General features: G+C 39.6%; 1 protein-coding gene across 1 annotated transcript in view; it reads right to left on the bottom strand.

The window, feature by feature from the left end:
- Pdfr (Pigment-dispersing factor receptor) overlaps window positions 1-20,206 on the bottom strand; it is a 291,502-nt gene that overhangs the window by 41,355 nt on the left and 229,941 nt on the right. Inside the window, exons 7-8 of the mRNA XM_071595271.1 lie at window positions 1,194-1,296; window positions 461-578 (exon numbers count right to left, since the gene is read on the bottom strand). Coding sequence (XP_071451372.1) covers window positions 461-578; window positions 1,194-1,296 — 221 coding nt within the window. The remainder of the gene's footprint in view (window positions 1-460; window positions 579-1,193; window positions 1,297-20,206) is intronic.

The raw sequence follows: 20,206 nt of genomic DNA, 5'->3' as shown, positions 1-20,206 counted from the left end.
CTTTGACCTTTTCATCACATTTACCAAGTACTCTTCTAATAAATCCTAGTTTTTTGTTAGATTGTCCATACATGTATTCTCCGTATGTGTTTCACCCAGGAGAGGTCGTGAGTGAGGGTAACGCCCAAGTATTTAATTGAGTCTACACATTACAAGCTCCTGTTCCCGATGCAATAGGCGTTCGGGAGGGAATTGCTCTTTTGCCAAGCATTCATCTCAAAGAACAACAGAGGTGCATTTTGGGTACAACTCGCTACTAACAATTAAGATTATCTCGAAGGGAAACATTGGTGATTGCTTCTACCGACCATATCTCTGGACTACATATATGACATAACTTGTTATAATGTCAAGGACTAGGTGGTGCTCCCTCATAGGTGGTGCGGTAAAATTCAGCGACATAACCAATGCTTGCAACTTTCCAATGAGATTCGTTATTGCGTGAACGAGGAGAACTTACCTAGAAGTTCCATAGTGCATGGCAGTGGTTAGCGCCCAGGCTGCAGTCATTAGCACGGGGACTCCCCAGCCGACAAGGGTGTAGGCAGAATAGTAAGACTTCTCTTGGAAGACAGTCACTGGAAAGGACAATTGTACGTGCCGGCCATGGGATTAGGTGTAATATCAAAAACCAGTGAAACGGCGCCAAGGGGTAATTACATTGCGGAGGAGTCGCCACATTCACAGGGGAACATATCATACAGGGGACAACTATTAATACAGCTGTGGGTTGCTGAACAGCGGTTTGATTATTCGAAAGAAATAGATGCATCGCCATTTGAATGGTTTCATATTTTGATCCAACATTTAGTGCTTATAGCAGATAGGCTTATAAAGGCTTAAATAGAATTATTTAGGCTCATATAGTAATTATTTATTCGTGTTTTATGAGCACTCATAAGTAATACGCTTTGGGTTAATTGAAGAAATCAAAGTATTAAGTCAAGTTCAGCGCTTTGGGGAAATATGACGTCAAGTGCCGCAAAAATGAACCAGAAAACTGAGAATGACTAAAACTTTTTCACAATTAATTTATTCAAAGAGAATTTTCGTAAAATGAGTCAATCGTTATAATATTAAAAAAGCAGAAATAGTATTCTTAAGGCATAACAGTAACTTACAAAAACATGCATTCCGTAGGTGATGAAGAAACATTTAGCGCGAATCATTTAAATGTGATTAATTTTCCTCACCTGTGATCATGTTGTGGAGATAAAGGCCTTCGATGAACATCCACATGAACATGGCGGTCCGCGCATATTCCAAAAATACGTAAGACGCCTCGCAGAGGATGGGCTGCGCGAAATGACACCGGCGAGTGGGAGGGAGGATGGCCGAGGATCAATTGAAGCGGATCATCGGTCACCGGAAGCGACAGGAGAGGGGCGGTCGTGGAAAGAAACGAAGGGGATTCGAATGAGGCAGGGGTGGATCAGTGTCCACCCCTGGCGATGTCATTCGACAGACATATTGGCCAAGCTGTTAACTGGCCAACCATCTGTAATCTATAAGAAGGAACTGACAATTGATGTATTTGCATTCAATATTATTAGTGCTACAAACCAAGTGCTTTCATCAATGCTACACTGAGGTATAGGATATCTAGTACGCAGTTATGTGATAAGGAATAAATTGATAAGGTTCCTCTCCTATTCTATTGAAAACTATGAAATACTATCCCAATAATTGTACAATTTTTTCCAGAAAGAGTAATAACACATCATTATTATGAATAAAACTTTCTCGTGCTAAGTTTAAAAGTAAAGCGTCTACATTAACCATATACTTTGGAACTCAGAGTTTATCTTATCAAAAATAAAAAAAGGGACAGTGAATTATAAATGTATGACCTAAAACACTGTTTGAATAGTTTCTTTAAACAATAGCTAATGAATCATGTGAGGATGAGTCAGTAAGTCTTCTTTTCTTTTAACGAATTACTTATATCGCTGAAATAATTAAAAAAAACCAAATAGGAATCGGTCAGTGGAAACTGTTACTAACCCGGAGGTCGCGGGTTCGATTCCCGCCTGGGTGGTTTTTCCTCCACCTAGAGCTCTAGTTTATGTTATTGTCAAATTGTTGTATCAATGTTCAAGTCTGATGTAAAGGTCAAAGTGCTATTTTCGGACTAAGCAAAATAAATAAGTAAATATTATTAAAAAGAAAATAGAAACTCTGAAGTAAAATATCAATGCACATTTTCACCAGATTTTTTTGTTTTCTTTTTCATTTTCACAGGGTACGACTAGTTTCAACGCATCGGCGCTAGTCTCCTGGACAAATTAACTCATTTTGTCCGTGAAAATGACAGCGATGCGTGGAAACTAGTCTTGCCTAGTAATTGAAAAAATCTGGTGGAAAGGCACTTTGTTTTTTTACTTAAGAGTTAATGGATCTCCACGAGGTTAAGCCTAAAAACATCGAAAATAGGAAACATTAAATTGCATATTAATACGTTATCCCGTCCTTGTTATTCCAAATTTTCTTTCACTTTTTACTCATAGACAAAGGAAAGAAGTTTTAATTCTAACATCTGATTCCGTGAAGGCAAAATTTAAGAACGTTTCAAACAAATACGCTTTAAAAACGGAGTTATTGGGACCTAATTATCACATTTCAATGAAAACCCGCAATGGAAATGGCTTTCCTTGGAAATTACGACTAATTGCGATTAATTGAACATGCGACGAATATTTTAAATTATTGCCTGGCGGCCGAATATCTCTCAAAAGAAAAAGCAGATAATGGGCTGTTGAAGAAAATAAAATTAGTCAAAAAGTTGAGCTTAACGAGGAATCCCATCGGCATAACACAAAGTATCTTTACTTGAAAATGGAGGCGATTGAATGAATTCACAGCTCATTTCGTCGACTTTCGCATGACTGAAGTCTGATTTCAAATATTCCCTGCCACCAATTCACACACACTTTTATCAAGAAATATGAAACTATTGACCCAGAGAGGGAAGAAACGTGATTGCTTGCAATGCGGTAGTTCGTATGGAAATGTTGAAAAGGGTCAATTTAATTTGGGAGATATCTTTAAAGCCTTTCGTGGAAATTAATTTGCTGGCGCATATGAAGGATAGCGAAGCGTAACAGCTGTTAGAGGATAGTTCCTCCTCAAGTAAAGATACCACAGTCAGTGCCGCCTCTTTGCTGTCATGAATTGCATCTGCCATTAAGTCAGTCATGCGCCAATAGATATTGACATAGAGCTATTAAACCTTACATTTTAACACAATAAATGGGTACCAGTTTCTCAATAAAAATAGGAATCATATAATTTGAGAAACCGGTATTAATTTAAAATTGGTTACATAAAAATGAACTGAAGAAGTTAAAAAAACCTTTGTATAAACGGCGAAATTAAAAATTGGCAAAAAATGGAAGAGAATGGGTAAGCTGCGCCCAGACTCGCCATTAAGACGCCAGAATCGCTCATATTTCGGGTGGACGCCGTCTTGAAGGGTGTCCAAACTCGTCGGGCAGCGAGAGGGAGCCAATTGCGGCAACTCTTCCGGCCCCCGAATTTTGGACATAAAGAAGTGCATCCTAAAGACGCCATATTAAAACCCCATAATGCCAAGTGCTAGAAGCGAGACAACTAGCAGAAGAGTAATCGCTTTTGTTGGAGTCTATTATACATGTTGGTGGCAATGGCATTGGCTATTTCTTTGAGAGAGTACACCTTCACTCGTTGGAAAACGAAATTAACGCGAGGCGGGAAAAGGCGGGGAATTTCCATAGGTAAGAGAAGTTTGACGTATTCCGCATGAATGTAGTCAAATTCTTGCAATAAATTTACTTAATCTCGTTATTGGAAACATATATTAGAATTTAGAGGTAAGAACACATTTTTTGTTTGGTGCTTCATTTAATGACTCAGAACATCGTCTTTGTATCTATGCCTCCTCGTGTTTTTGCTTATGAAATCTTACTTCGATTTGCAAACAATAATCTTCAAGCGCAATGCTGTGTTTGGAGAGTGTAAGCATTTGGGAGTGCCCTTAGTAAAAATAAAATTTTGTCTGACTGAATCCAACTGGGTAATCATAGGTCGATCGCCAAACCTTTGCAAAAGGAGCCACCGTTCTACTGCGTGGGACCACAAAGTAATAAAAACAACAAAAATAAAAAAGTACCGGCAAAGACTTATTTTAGGATAATTATTTAATTAATACTTTGTTCAAATTATAAATATAAAAAAATTAGCCACAGGAGTACGCATACATATGAATGAACCACACGCGACACTAAGCATAACTTCAAACAATTACTGACAAGGATTAATGACCGAAAAATGACCCTCGAGTAAAATACCATAGTACGATAAAAAGTTTAAAGTTATATAAATGTAACATCTGACCTGATAATTAAAGCAAAAACTGTTACGATCAAAACCTTTAATCAAAAAAGAGTAAAATATAGTCCGATAAGAGAACATGAATGCGGAACTAGCACAAAAAACCACCCAAGTTATTTAATTAAAAACTAAATCGAAAACTTTAAAAAAAGACTGCCAAGTGAACTCTGACATACGTAAACACCATTGCGCGGTTTTGCAACTGCTTAAAAATGGTTACACTAACTATCTCAAATATCAGAATATTTACTTTCGGAAATCATCTGTTTATTCCTCATTCTTATCTGCATAGATGGCAGCAGCACTGCGTGGGGTGTCTAAATTCAAGCCTATCCTTTCACTCGGCGCCTAACATTAAGAAATGCCCCTCAAAGCATCATCCCTAATGCCTCACCAGTCACCAGTTTGGACGCAGCTGGTTATGCTCTTAGATATTTTTACCTGACCAATCCAAAGGAAGAGCTTTTGTGATTGTGGACGCTCACTTAAAAGTCAACTAAACCACTGAATAACTACGATTAAAACTACGTGAAATCTGCACAAAAAATAAATTTGTAGATATTAAGAAAAGATAATCATACTCCAGGGAAACAACAACAGTCATAACTCGGCTCTTGTGACTCCCCAATGACTACAAATTGGACGCGGTGGGAAGGTTTGTGCCCTTAGATGACTCCTGGAGTTTCGAGGGCAATCCCAAAAGTACGCTACCCAACAAAGAAAACAAATATTTTGAAAAAATGTATTTATTTTTCAACATAATATCCTTTCAGCTCTATACACTTTCCCCAGCGATGTTCAATGAATTCGATAGCCTTTTTATAATAAGAACTGTCTTGCTCCTCAAAATAGCCATCAACTGCCGACATCACCTCTTCACGGTTGGAAAATCTTTGACCACCGAGCCATTTTTTCAAGTTTGCGGACAGGAAATAATCCGAGGGGGTTAAATCTGGCGAATTGGGTACATGGGGCACTCGTAATCTGGCACTGCTGCCTCATGTGGACGTCCAACCGGGGTCAGACAGCTGACTCCGTGGTCTTGAGGAACAGACGCTGCGTGACTATCTGTCACCGTTCTTCCAACCTTCGACCTATGTTACCGCTGTGGCCCTACCGTAATTAATCTGCATTGGTTCCACCAACACCAGTACTACTGCACTATAAACCTCTTCTATATCCCCAAGCCATTATGATGGACACATTAGATGTGATTGCGAGCAATGGTGAATCCGGGACGTGGCGCCCAAGGGCGTCGTGCCCACCAGCAGGGGACGCAACCCCGCCTCGGGAGCCCGAAGTTCTTACACGGCGGAATAGCGAGCACCGGAAAAAAAAGACACGATATTGGATCGCAACAATTGAAATAAGGGGTTGAAAAAAAGGGTGAACGGGAAGGTCAGAACTGAGGTGAGGGAAGAAGGAAAAGGGCAAACAGGAGGTGCAGAGAGGAAATATAGATATTTTAAGGCTCTGCTTGGAAAGATGAACACCCAACACGGATTATTGGAGCTGCAGTGACAGAATAATACGCAGGGGACAAAAGCTAATTAACGCAAAGCAAATAGTCAAGCAACAAACCGAATCAAATTATTCATTACTCTAAACTATTTGTGAGGGCAGTAGTTTGCCAAGATTGAACAGAATTAAAAACTTAAATATTAGAAGAATATTTGGGCAATAACCTAAAAGCACTTTGGTCACATCGAGGTTCAGGGCAAGTGTCGACCGTGGCATCCATAAATAGCCATGGAGAGAAACTTGTCACCAATTAACAAAAAAAGCCAATACACTAAATTAGTATTTTCAAAGCGTTTTTCATAATCTTTCACGGAAACAATTTAAGCAGCTACCTTGACCTTTGTTCTAAAAATGTAATCTCATCTGGATTCTGGAATCAAATGTTGACTTAAAGACATCAGTCCAAACAAATCGCCAGACCCTGATCAAATCCCCAATCATGTATTCGAAAAGTTGTATTCAGAAAGAGATGCTAATTTATAAATAATATTGTATAAATCCTTAAATGAACGCGTAGTGCCCAATGTGACGCTCATGTTTAAAAAAGGCGACAGAGAAGATCCGTATTAACATGCATAAATAAAAGCTGTACCAAAGAATTTGCTAAGTGTTCAATTCTGCTTGCCAAGAGGCTGTCATAACGAGGAAAAATAGCGTAAAAGATCAAATATTAGAAATTACTGTGAATCTACGTGAGATTAAACATTTTTAGATGATGGGAAATTAGAACGCGAAGTTGGACGAAGGGAAATATGGAAGTTAGGCAGGGAACTTTGGTTTACAGACAAGGAAGGAGCACGCGGACAAATCAATAGAGTTTTGCAGGAGAAATGGTTTAACGAACTCAGTAGTTAAAATACCACATAAACCTGATTCTGACCTTTTGGGGCGACGCTCGGTACACATCCAAAGTATTGTGTGGAATAAATAGGTATTTGTGCTTCAATTAATATGAAAGGATGCCTTGAAGTCGCTCATTGGACAACGAATTCCTAAGCAGCATGACAGACGATGGATCATATGGATAAAATCGAGAGAACAATAGAAGCTAGGCCAAACCAAAATGCCCGGAATTCCTAGAAGTTTTTCGGGAGCTGATGCGGATTAAGATGATGTTGATGAAGTGTGCTGTGAGATTCAAGGGGACAACAGAGGGATGAGGGAATAGAAAAGTGAATCTTCGCTCGGGAGAATGAAGGAGTGATAACGGTGTTAAGTGCCAAGAGGAAGACGGGCGAATTAGAGGAAAGATGGGACTATCTCAAAAATCATGTATTGAAACCGGCATTCGATACTTTAGGAAGAGTGAAGGGGAAATTTACAGGAATTTACGTGGATTAGAGATGAAATGCTAAGTAATAAGATAGACGAGTGGAGTGAATGGTAGAATGTAAACAGAGAACTAGGAAGAATGAAGTACAAGATTGAAAAACTGGAACACCCACGTGTTTCATCTGCTCCGGCACGCCTAAAATTGATCTCATGTACGTATTTTATATTTTTTGGGTCGCTTGCCTGCTCTTCTCACCCGAAATCTAGAGCTCTAAGTTCTCCGATATTTGAAGGCAACTCCCATCTCGCCATCTGCCGGTGCCCTGATTGCTTCGCGGGTGCACAACTGAACAACGTGTCCCAAGCATTTTGCCAACGAGGGGGCGAAAGGAAACACGATGGCCAAAGTGGCGGAGATTTATGATCACTTTATTCATTGGTTTTCATGAAATTGGTAATTTACCAGAATACAGCTCACACACTGTCAGCATTTACCTGAACGCAGCTCTAACACAAACACACAACTGTAAAAGGCGCGATTGATTCGAGTGAGGGATTAGTATAGTATTTGGTGAGGTAGATAAGAGTTTCAAATATCTATAAAAAAGAACGAACATCTAAAACGTAAGCATTTATTACAGAAAGAGGATCAAGTCATTAATTACAGAAAATATGACTGCGATGAGAGATGATAGTAGTAAATGGAAGTTCTTATCTCCATTTCGCAGAGGATATCATTCATCGCGAGCCTTTAGCTCATCAGATGAGATGCTAACCGCTCCGCCATCGCCAAAGGCCCTTCCCTGCCCATGCACACAGCCAAACACGCTCACGTCGTCCACATTCCCCTTCTTCCCCTCCTCTCCCAACCGTTCCTTCTAGGAGAGAGCGAAACAGAAAGCTCCTTTCACATTCGTGAAATTTGCGGAATACCTAATAAAAAGTTAAGATTCATAAAAAGGAACACATGGCAATTGTAATGAAAAGGCAGAGGAGCGTTGTTATTTCACCTTAGTTAGGATTATATAAAGGTTAAATTTACTGTTTGAATTTGAGGCAGGTTACTTATCTGAGGATGTGAAGGACATATTACAAGCCCCCAGTTACTATGCTAGACGAGATCTTGTAAGTATAATCTGGGAGATATTTAGTAGAACGGATGGGTTTAAAATATCGTTTTTCCCGTACCATTAGAGATAATGATAGGCATGACAGCAATCGCGTAGGAATAATTAGAATCGGTAGTGTAAACATATGTGGATATCCTGCATGCTATTCTTTTCAATGAATACACCCATCTTTCAAACATTTGTGCAGCAAGATTTGAACATTCAGGGTGCGGTCCGAAAGTAATGCAATGAAATTTCCCGCACCACTCCTATTGGTAGAATTGGGATAGAACCACTTAACATAGGTGGGAGGGTCGCTAAGCTTTGCCGCAAAACCATTCTCAGTGCTCTCCAAGCCGTGGAAGAGGCAGGACGTCTGTTATTGTAAACCTCTGCGCGCCGACTATGTCACGAAAAAAATGGAATCTACAATCGAGCAACGTTATACGATTAAGTATTGTGCTAAACCGAAGAAAATCTCTGGAGGAGACTAACAAAAGGATTCGCTAGGCTTACGAGGACTATGCTCTGCCCTACTCACAGTTTCGAGGTGGTTGAAGGCCTTTAAGGAGGCCTGGGGAGAGGTGCACGACGAACAAGCCCGAATAGGCCAGAATAAAGATCAAATCACTGGTGAAAACAATGCTCATTTTATGTTTTGACAATAAAGGAGTCCATAAGGAGTTTATTCCTAAAGGGCAGCCATTTAACGCTGCCTACCACGTGAATGTGCTGGAAAGACTCCAAAAAAGGGTCATCAGGACGGGAAAAGACATCTCCGCTACCTGGCAACTCCATTACTACAACGCGTCTTGCCACAACGCGCTACGAGTCCGCGAGTTCTCGGCCAAACACCAGGTGCCAACGCGGCCCCACCTCCCCTATAGTCCTGATGTCACCCCAGCAGACTTCTTTTTGTTCCCTCGGATTAAGGCAGCCCTGAAAGGAACCCGTTTTTGTCCATAGAAGAGATCCAATCAGCCGTGAACTAGACCTTACGAGAGGTCCCCGAAGACGCCTTCCAGGCCGCGCACCGGCCACGGCAGTCGCTGGAAAAAAAGGTGTAGAGGCCGAAGGGCAGTAATTTGAAGAATTTAAAGTGTTTACGCAAATATGTTCAATAAATTACTTTTAAAAAATAATTTAATTAATTTCGTAATGCACCCTGTGCGTATTCTTTAGCTGAATATTGGTGTATTTGAGTTTTTCATTTAGCGTCATTAAAAGTTATCGAGTGCATGATCAAACTAATATTTGTGTAGAGGTAATATGATTTGGTTTTGTTCTGTTTTACGGGTGGTCTCCTGGCACCCCCCGCTACACGCCGCCGCGGCGGATTGCGAGGTTTTATGTAGATTCAGAAGAGATCCCTTCTCAGTACATATCCAAGCCAGAGCCCTTACCCTTTAATGACGATATCGATCAAGCCTTTCTCTGCTCCTCGCTCTCTCCGACCAAAAGGTCTTTCTCCACATCTACATTTCGAGGACATATTCCCTTTGCATTTCCTTTTCTCCATATCCTCTTGCTCCTCATCCCTGTGACATTACGCTTCGCTCACGCCACTGACTAACCTCTTCCTCAGTTCACAATACACCCTCATGCCTTATTATCAACTTGTCTCCACTTGGCCATTCCATTGGATGAGTATACGACAGAATAAGTTTGACGGGAATAAGATTTGGAACTAATCGTAAGATAAAGATTGAGGGATTGCAAAGATAAAGGGATTGAGGTTGAAAAAGATGACAGTGAAAACTTGAGGCCGTAACATATCAGATGGAAAAGTTGGCCAAAGTACTGTCTTGGAGATGAGAGCAGTGGACGTGAAAAGTAGTGCTAAAATCTGTAGGATACATGCGTTACATATAAAAGCTTTCAAAAGAAGAAGGGAGTTATTTTAAGAAATATTCTGTACAGGAGTAGAGAACAGGGAGAGCATAGATCGTAATCTTCGACGAGTCAGGAATTTCGCCGAAGAAGCAAAAGAGCATAGACCGAGGGTTTTTGAGATGTGGCCACGGAGAAGAACGGTAAAATTGAAATGGATGGGAAGGAAAAATGCAAAAGAAATTCTGGGCTCGGTGGAGAAAAACGATGGCCGTTTAAAATGACAGTAATAAGAAAACGGCACGAGGGATTTTGAGATGAAATGAATTATTAATTAGAGGAAGATGATGGGTAAGTAAGAAGGGTGGGTGAGTGGGGTAGAAAATTGCTGTTTTGAGCAAAACCATTGGATATATGTATGCAGTAAGGCATTTAGAGTTGAAGAAGCTCAATGCTATGTGATGTAGCGTTGATTTTTATGGTCAATGGGGCTTTAACAGTATAGCAGTGATTTGTCTCAATGTCCAGTACCACGTTCTTGAAACGAAGAGGGGGATCGAGATGGTGCGGGGGCTAACGTACTGGCTTCCCACCGTGAGGGCGCGGGTTCAAATCCCGGCGGTGTTGAATATTTTTCAGAGGTATCTCGATCCCTACTTGAGGTGCTTTGTGGAGGGCACTTTGAGTGAGTACGCCGTCCGTCGGATGGGACGTTAAACTGCGGACCCCTTGGCGCCTTTCGTAAAGAGTAGGCTAATGCCGACGCCGGGTTTCTCTCCACCCTTCATCCTTTCCTATCCATCCCCTATGGCGCAAATGACCTTAGCTGTCGGTCGCCTCCCCTCAAAACTACTACTACTTGAAACGAAGACTACAATTAATTCTGTGCATGGCTGAGAGGTGGAGTAAATCAACAAATCAAAAAGAATGACTATTACGGGTGTGAATATGATATTTCAGCCTTAATTTGGCCTCGAAGATTTGTAGAAAAATACAAGATGTTTGTCACCTTGGAGTTCATAGCTCTTGAAAGGCTTCGGAACCTCAGGAAGTGAACCAGAAACAGCGTTCGCGGAGACAAATAAGAGAATTGTATGCCATGAGCATTTCTTTTGGAAAAAAATTCCCATAACACGTGCGGCATTCACACCTCAGTAAGCAAAATATTGGACGACGAAAACATGACCCCTGTGGAGCACGAAACCATTATTCAATGACATTGAGGGGAAAACCTACCTTCACCTAGAATTCCACTGGTCAATAAAGAATTGTGAAGAACGACTCTCTGGAATATCATTCTGAGTTTCAAATAAATGAATATTTAATGAACTAAATTCCTAAGAATATTCAATTCCAAATCGACGCAGGCATTCTTTAGCTCAAACTCCAAAGCTATGGGTGTTGGGTATATTATCTCGATTGACTGATCACGGGATATGATGTAGTTATACTGACTTTAAAAATAATCAATTAACATGATATTCTCGATCAAAATGATTACATTGATTCATTTTAAACTGAACGCTAAGCAAATCAATACATAAATTACCCTTAAGGGGTCATTCCATGTAATTTCAACACATATTAGTACTTTATTTGGCACCATCTTCTAAGAGTTAAAATTATATGTGCCAATTAATACTTCACCAAAACTGAAGATGCCTATGAGATGATTTTGTGAATAAATAACTTTTTCGTCATAAATTGTCGTCGCCGATGCAATCGGGCCCTGCAGGAGTACACTCAGGGTCTTAATTGATGCGTGGAAGGGATGAACCCTTTTCCCAGCATGATCAACCCTCATTATTTAACGGGACATTGCGTTTCTATGCAGTTCAACCATTTTTCTTTCGTGCAATTGCAAAGATTATCTTTCATGCTTAAATTTCGTATCGGCGTAGCAACTGAGTCCACTTTCATTTGTGATTTATGCGAACGGGGAATCTAGGATATCAATCGTCGTTCACTTTCTCTCAAAATGAATGTCGATCGTTGAGATGTCGCAGAACTTGAATCATCATCCATGCTGCAAATGAGTTTCCCTGTCTCCTCGTGACATAGCTATAAATAATTTCACGGAAGCGTTTAAAAAAAGAGTTCTTGTCTAATTATAGCTGTAACATTTTACGCTTCTTCTAATACTTCAAGTATGATTCGAATTTTTAAATAGAAATAATTACCTGGGAATACTATATATAAAAATAATGGTCGGTTAGGTATATAAATGAAGAAAGGAGTAGATAAATAAATAAATAAACTCTACTTGATTTTCGGATTGATTCAGGCAGCCAATTGTCCCCGATTAAGTAGGTCAGTAGTCCCAGGTCATTGTGTGCGCTGGTCCCGGATGTCGATAGTGTTCCCGCATGGTGACGAGCCCCCGAAAATAGCCCGCGGCTGCAGAATTGTTTGGCTTGCCCCGCATTGAACTAGGCACTCACTTGTTTAATTTCTTTTTCACTCGTGCATTGAGTTCTCTCATAACATTAAAAATTACTGGCCCATTCCAATAAAAATTCCAATGCATTTCATTGGATCGATTGCCACGGGGTGATAAATATCACAGACTATCTCACTCACCAACTGCGGCGTAATCTCTAATCTGATGAGTCGCATGCTAAAACTTTTCATTTTCATGATAATGAGTCGTAAGCTAAAACTTTTAGTACTTGCATTCTTACATTTTGAAGGCATCGTAATCTGGCTACATATTACGCTAATGTTACATGTGTTAAATATCAAAATATAGTTTTCTGAGTACAGTTTTTCTTTTGATATCTGACGTCCATTCCCCGTTTATAATACGATAATTTATTATATTTCGGTTTCATTATTTTGGCGGTGGAAACTTTTTTTTTCTAAGAAAATGGAACTACTTTTGAAAAACCCAACCAATTTCGTAAGCAGAAAGGATATATCCCACATGTTATAACAAATAATATTCTATTTTCAAATTTAAATACGGCGCCGTAAAAAAGTTTTTCTTTTAAATTCCATCCTAATAGAAAGTGTTTCTCATAAAAGAAAATGTGAGTGCGGGCCAAAATCTGAAAAAGAATTACCATTCGCAAGAACAAGAAATGATTCGGACGCATTCGTTGTTAGCCATTTAATGGTAACTATTCGATTTCTCTTAAGCGGACTATAATGATATCCAGAAGCATGTTAATCCAGATGAGACTGCATTCGGCTACTCCACCTTCTATGCATGCCGTGTATCGTGTATCTGTGAGAAGAGGTGGTTAAGGGGAAGATTTTGCAAAATCGGAAGTCTTATATGCTTTTCAAAGTGTCGCACATAATCATAATTCAAGTCAATGTAAAGCTCATCGAAATTGATCTAAAATTTGTTTGATAAATGCTTTCACCTTAAAAAACAAAATGAGAAGCCATTGTTACCTTAAATCCTGTTGCTTCATGCACTCAATCTTAGTATAAAGCCTACAATGAAAATTGAGATAGAGTTCGTTGTTTTGCCGAAATAACTGGAATAAATGTAAAATATTTTAAATTGTTAAATATTCCCCTCGGAAACATCTGAAAGGATGTTTGGCTCTAAGTTGAATGTATTTTACAACAAAGTTGTTACTCGGCATGGCCGATACAACTGTCGTCGGGGTGAGGCGGAGGGACTGGAATCATATTTTTGCAGGACTATATGATGAATTACTTCAGAATTTTATTGTTATGGTTGTTTTACTGACATTGTGAATTATGGCTGAGTGAAACCAAGGAATTCATCACCGGTTGATGTAGAAAGCATCGTCCAAATATACTTGTGTGTTCTCAACTACGTTATATAACTACACGGTTTGCACTGAGAAATTGGAGGTTTATTAATTGTCGGAAAATGAATAGCAAAGGTTTTGGGCCACGGATTTTGAGGAAGTGAGGACTAGAAATTTAGTTTGGAGGTGGATAAATCCCTAAAGCAATAATGGGCCTTTTAAAGACCTTTTTTAGTCACTAATAATTATTAGATACGTTTCTCGATATCTTAATTAAGGACTGCAATTTAGTTAAGATCCCTAATAATGTTAAAAATATTGCTACCAATGCTGCCTGGAAGAAAGTTATCAAATAAATGCACTATTTGTCATTTGAAAAGGTGTTTTTCTTAGCATGAGTGACGGTGTACTACTTATGGGTGTAGGAGAATGAGGGCGGAAGAATTTTACCGACTAATTCCCAAAGTTCGTGGCAGTTTTGAAAAAGGAACTTATCAGGAAGATTTTATCCGATCAAATTTAAATCTCGTGCTATAACATGGAAACGCAGCCATACGTGATTGCTACGAAACAATTAGCCTAATTTCGCACGTCGCCAATCGGTCCTTTATCAACATAAATGAAGAGGAGGACAAATCACTTCCACGGGGATGACCATTTTAGTTGGGGAAGTTGGTAAATAGGCACGCATTATACCATCTATATCTACAGAATATCCCGAAAGCCGCCGCGGGGGTGTGTGGCCGAGGGTTGTAGGCCACCACCCGTTGAATAGGATAAAACCACATGCAAAACGAAATCATGTTACCTCTACACAAATAATAGTTGGATCGTGCACTCGATAAGTCTATATCACTCTAAATAAAGTAATTACATGCAACAATGTTCAATAGCTTGATACTTAAATTAAAATCATGCTGTAGAACTGTTAAAAACATGGGTCTATTTAATTTCAAAGCATGCAGGATATCAAAAATACTATATATGTACACTACCGATTCTAATTATCTCCTACTCGGTTGATCTCATATCTGTTTTGATCTCTGATGGTACGAGAAAATATGAGCATTTTACGAGGGTCATCCGGAAAGTAGTACCCGTTCGTGAAATAAAGACACAAAAGTAAATATTAACAAACATAAAAAATTTTATTTCAAAGAGGATACTTTAAACTACTTCTCAACATAATCTCCAAGCAAATTAAGGCATTTGTCATAACGTGTGACAAGTTTCTGTATTCCTGCTGCATAGTCCTTCGCCGCCAGCTCATTGAGATACGCGAGGGACCCATCTTGCACAAATTTTTGCATAATGCAGATGGTGTTTAACAATTTCATGAACAATTGTTCGAGAAACATTGGGAAAATGCTCACAGATGTCATCAATTGTGACGCGCCGATCGTTCCTCACGAATTCGTCAACTGAGCTCACCAGTTGGTCTGTAATGACAGACGGTCTCTCCGAACGCTCATCGTCGTGTGTGTTCCCCCTCCCCATGTTGAAGTTGCGACACCACCGCCGAACAGACGACTCGTCCATTACATTGTCTCCATACACCTCCTTTAATTGGCGATGAATATCACATGGGCGAACGTTTCTTGCATTGAGGAATTTAATCACTGCCCTCACTTCACAACTGGCGGCGTTCTCAATTTTTTTAAACATTGTAAACAATCACAGAAACAACACAGGCAATGCTAGCGTCACGCAACTTGGCTCAGAGAAGGCAGACAAGCCACTGAAGCTATCTGACCTCGTCCAGCGGCTACTCGCGTCGTCAGCACTTCATGCGGCACGAACGGGTACTACTTTCCGGATGACCCTCGTATATTTTCCCGTTCTACCACCTATCATCTATCTCCTTATTCTACGTTGGTGACATGATCAACCATAGTAAGTCGGGGCCAATTGGCTACTAGTAAACCAGAGGGAAACTAGTGTCTCCCATCCTAATTCCTACAATAATGCCGTGGCGATACTGCTATCTTATTCATAACAACTTTTCACAAACCTAGCTGCTCTTCGCTGCACTCGATCTAGTTCCAAAATTAAGCTTACGTCATGAGGATCCCATACACTTGCAGCATTCTCAAGGTGGGGCCCAACTAACCTGAGATAAGAAAGATTCTCGGCCCTATCACTACAATGCCCAAGTATTCTCTGGTGTGTAAGGCCGCCAGGTACTCTACGTCTACTCAACTACTTTCACAAAAACATGCCACCCCTAGATTTAAAAAATGGGCACGCGGAAGGGTGTTTACCGGTCACTATTTATGAAAATTGTCTTACGGACAATGCGAGTACAATGCTATTAGCAACCACTCCAGTGGCTTCACCATGAAGATAAGAGAATCCAATAAAAAAGGCGTGCTCACATTTAATGCAGTCACTCATTACTACGTAGAATTTATCTCATGCAGTATGGATAGTTCGAAAATACCTAAGATCAACAAATTCATCTGTTTGCACAACGCCCCACTGCATGGCAAAAGGAGTCAAGGCGGGACGCGTTCATGCGACACTCATGAAGTGAATACGGGGGATATGGAACATCCATAGTCCTAACTGTTGGCCCCAGTGCCCACCCAGTTCTGGTTCACCGCTCCCTTTTGAAATTGTTCTCGTGATTATTGCGCGGGAAAAAAAGCTTCAGCATGCATATCTTCATCATTCTCGCTCATTTTGTTACAATTTCTCTCCCTACAAATATAATTAATGGGTTGAATTATATCCTCTTGGTCGGATCCACACGATGTAGCAATCTTTCCAATGGATTTCGTCTTGCTCTGCGTCTTTTCACAAATGAAAGTTCCCATCCCAAACCTTCTAGCAATTGTAGAACGCTTTGTGTACATTCGCACGAATCGTTACGAATATGGTGGCCCTCCTTTGTGCCTTGCAAAAAAATCTTCTTCACTTAATTAATAACGGATTTCAGAAATTTTCCACTGGATAAGATTTATTTTACAACTGGGTTTCGATGTATTACATCATCTTCATGTACCAAAATGAAGTCAATTGCCGTCTATATACATGTTTCAATCCCGTGGGGAGGGGTGGATTTGGCAGGAAAGGAGGGAGGAAGGGGGGTACTGGGAAAAGTTGGCATAGAATTGAGAAATACAAAGTTTAAAATTTTACAAACATTGTAAAGTTTTCACAAACAAAACTGTCTAGCAGAAATTTTATGCTCTCCGTACTTCATGATGTTCTAATTCCACTACACCAAGCATGAAACTACTCCATTTTTTCATAACGCTGGCAAGGAAGCACAGGCTAAGTTACCAGTATCTGAAGCTGTTCATCCAGTGCCGCCGTACAGCCTCTCTCTATTTCGACAGCTGGTGTTTGAAATTAGGAGCTACCCCAGCATTTGTGTATAGTTCTTCGGCATCGGCCCTGCTAGTCGTTTCTGCGCCAAAAAATGTGGGTTCAGAAAGATATTAAAACTTAGCGAGCGAGACACCTTGTATTTCCACTTATAGTACAGTCTCGTCCGTTTCCTTTCAAAAAAATTATTTCCTAGATGGCGAGCAAGTATTTTGAGACAAGGCTTAACAGTTTTTTCTCCATCAGAACAGTTTTTCCTTTTTCGACAATACTAAAGCAATTTCATATGACACTTCTTTCATCGCCACCTCTTCACTACTTCCTTAAACAAATATATTTTTCCTTTTTATGATTCCTTCCTTTTCCTCAATTGCATATTCTTTTTGTAACTCAGACCCATGAACAAGCTTGTACGATACCATATCGAGCGCTCACACGCACGTCACTTCCAACACATGATGCGTTGCTAGTGCGCGGTGTTTGCGATCATTTGAGCAGGAGAGCGCAATGGCACCATCAATAAAAATATTCGTGCGTTTGTAAACCCGCCACGAGTACCATTCTATGTTTCTGACACCAAGAAGTTGAACTTTACTGAAGACTCTACGAATTGAACTGGTGATCACTTTGGTGTTGAGCATATCAAGATGGATTCAATTATGATATCAAATAACTACGCGCTAGGATGCAATGCGCCACGTTTGCCATGCGAAAATTGCTCCTTTCCGTCCTGCAATAAGTTCGACTTCCACCACATTACGCCTGAAACCAATCTAATTCTCCTTCACTTTTTCATGACTACATTTTCCAACTACACGTTTTAAGAATTCCGGCTTTTTAGGGCGTTTCCGCGAACAATACGCTTGTAATTTTCCTATGCAAAATCCGATGCGGTGATGTCATCCATGTAATTTGCGTGGAACGCTCATCCAAACTCCTCCCGAGTCTCTAAAATGGACGTCTGTTCACAGTTTTCATTTTTTAAGAAAAATATGTTACCCTCAATTTTCTGCATTCAATTACAAAACCCCTTTCTGCACGCTATTTTTGAATGTTGTTGTAGCCATTGTTTAGTATTCAACCATCTTGGTTGATAGCTATTTTACGGTACATAAGTGTGCCATTGGAAAAATTAAATGTTGCTTTTTATTTTTCGCCTTATATATATGTATATATATATATATATATATATATATATAAACATGGAAAACTTTGTAACAAAATGTTTACACTAATTGTGTTGCATTGTAAAGTAAAAATTAATATTCAATTCCCATGAAAACAACAAATAAAAAACAATATATTTTCAATTTGAAATAGCTTTATAAATGATATTATACTCCAATATCAATTTGCATGATTTTAGTTTTACCATAGCAGCAAATTCATGGTGATATTTCATATCCTCGCGTTGAACTTTAAATTCAAACGTGCCGACTGTAGAAATCCTGGGACCAGCCTCAGAAAAATGTAGAATCCTTCAATATAAATAAATGCACTGGTAATATGATGTCACCGTAGACATAATAGGAAAAATTACGACGAATATTTATCACAGGAGTCTATAAACGTTTAATCTTGGTTAACTAGGGATTCCTCTTAATCAGGATAAAAAGGCGATCACCTGGACGTATCTCAGAAATATTTATCTTAGATAAAGGACACGCACTTTGGTTATGAAATTTAACTGTATATATTATCAAAAATTACTATTGGATGTATCTTCTGTCGGTCTTGAAACATTAAGAATATGCGTGTGAGTAAATTTGCAGAGAAAACGATCTGAGTGCAAGGGGTAGCCAGGAACAGATAACAGCTAATATCATTGGTCGGAAGTGCATCTACGTTACATGCCAGTCTCTACTTTCTATTATCTATTCAGGCGTGAACGCATTATCCTTGGAGAATAAACATTTATGGGACAAGTAGAGATCCTATAAAATTGAAACAATAACACAATTACGTAGCGCCTTACTACACTTTAAACGTAGAGTACTTTGCGAGTATTTGGACCCTAACCCTAAAGCTTCCTGGTCATACAGGGATTGTATGTTAGGGAAGTAAATGGGAGTAAACAAACCGTGGCTTGCTTAAGATATCGTACCAATATAATTCAAACAGATAGTGAGGGTAAAGCTAACACCCAAAACTCATTCCTCCAAAGCGTTTTAACGAACGATGTTGCCACCGCATAACTCCAAGAAACAATTCATACTCAACCAATGGAAAAAATAACAGCTGACCAACAAGGAATTCTAAAATTGCTTAATGAGATTAAACCCAACAAACCCCCAAGTCCCGAAAATATACCAGCTAGGGTGATAAAACATTAAACCCCGTACCTTGAATTTATATTTTAGAAATCCCTCACATAGTGCGAAGTCCCTAAGAATTGGAAAACCGCGCAAATAACGCCTATTTTGAAAAGTGGTGACTGGGAGGACACCAGTAATTTCAGGCCTATATCTCTCATTTCTATCTGTTGCAAAATCTTACAGCACATGATTGTCAGTTCAATAATGAGACACCTTGACAATATTAACTTTTTAAGTGACAATCAACACGGATTCAGGAAAACCCGCTCATGCGAAACCCAATTAGGATTATTTACACATGACTTACTTTTATCGGGTGAGAGAGGTAGGCAAGTGGATGCGATATTTTTAGATTTTCAGAAGGCATTTGATAAGGTTCCACATGGTAAACTCATTAATAAATTAAAGGTCGCGGGGATAAACAAGGGCGCCATAAATTGGGTTGAAGACTTTCTTTCAGAGCGGGAACAGAGGGCAGTCCTTGACGGCACTAGTTCCGACAGCGTATGAGTCACCTCGGGGGTTCCTCAGGGAAGTGTAATCGGGCCGTTGCTTTTCTTGATTTTTGTTGATGATGATCTATCGGGAGATATCTGGGGATGAGGATCGTTTGATTCTTGTACAGGATTTAGATTGCATTACTAAATGGTGCTGTAAATTGGGATTATCATTAAATTATGAAACACGTTCGGCGGTAAATTATTTAAAAGATCAACGGGAATTGCTTACAAAT

Source organism: Hetaerina americana, unplaced genomic scaffold (assembly GCF_022747635.1).
Source record: "Hetaerina americana unplaced genomic scaffold, ioHetAmer1.1.p SCAF_7, whole genome shotgun sequence".
NCBI classification, from domain to species: domain Eukaryota; kingdom Metazoa; phylum Arthropoda; class Insecta; order Odonata; family Calopterygidae; genus Hetaerina; species Hetaerina americana.
This window is presented reverse-complemented; position numbering and strand designations above follow the sequence as displayed.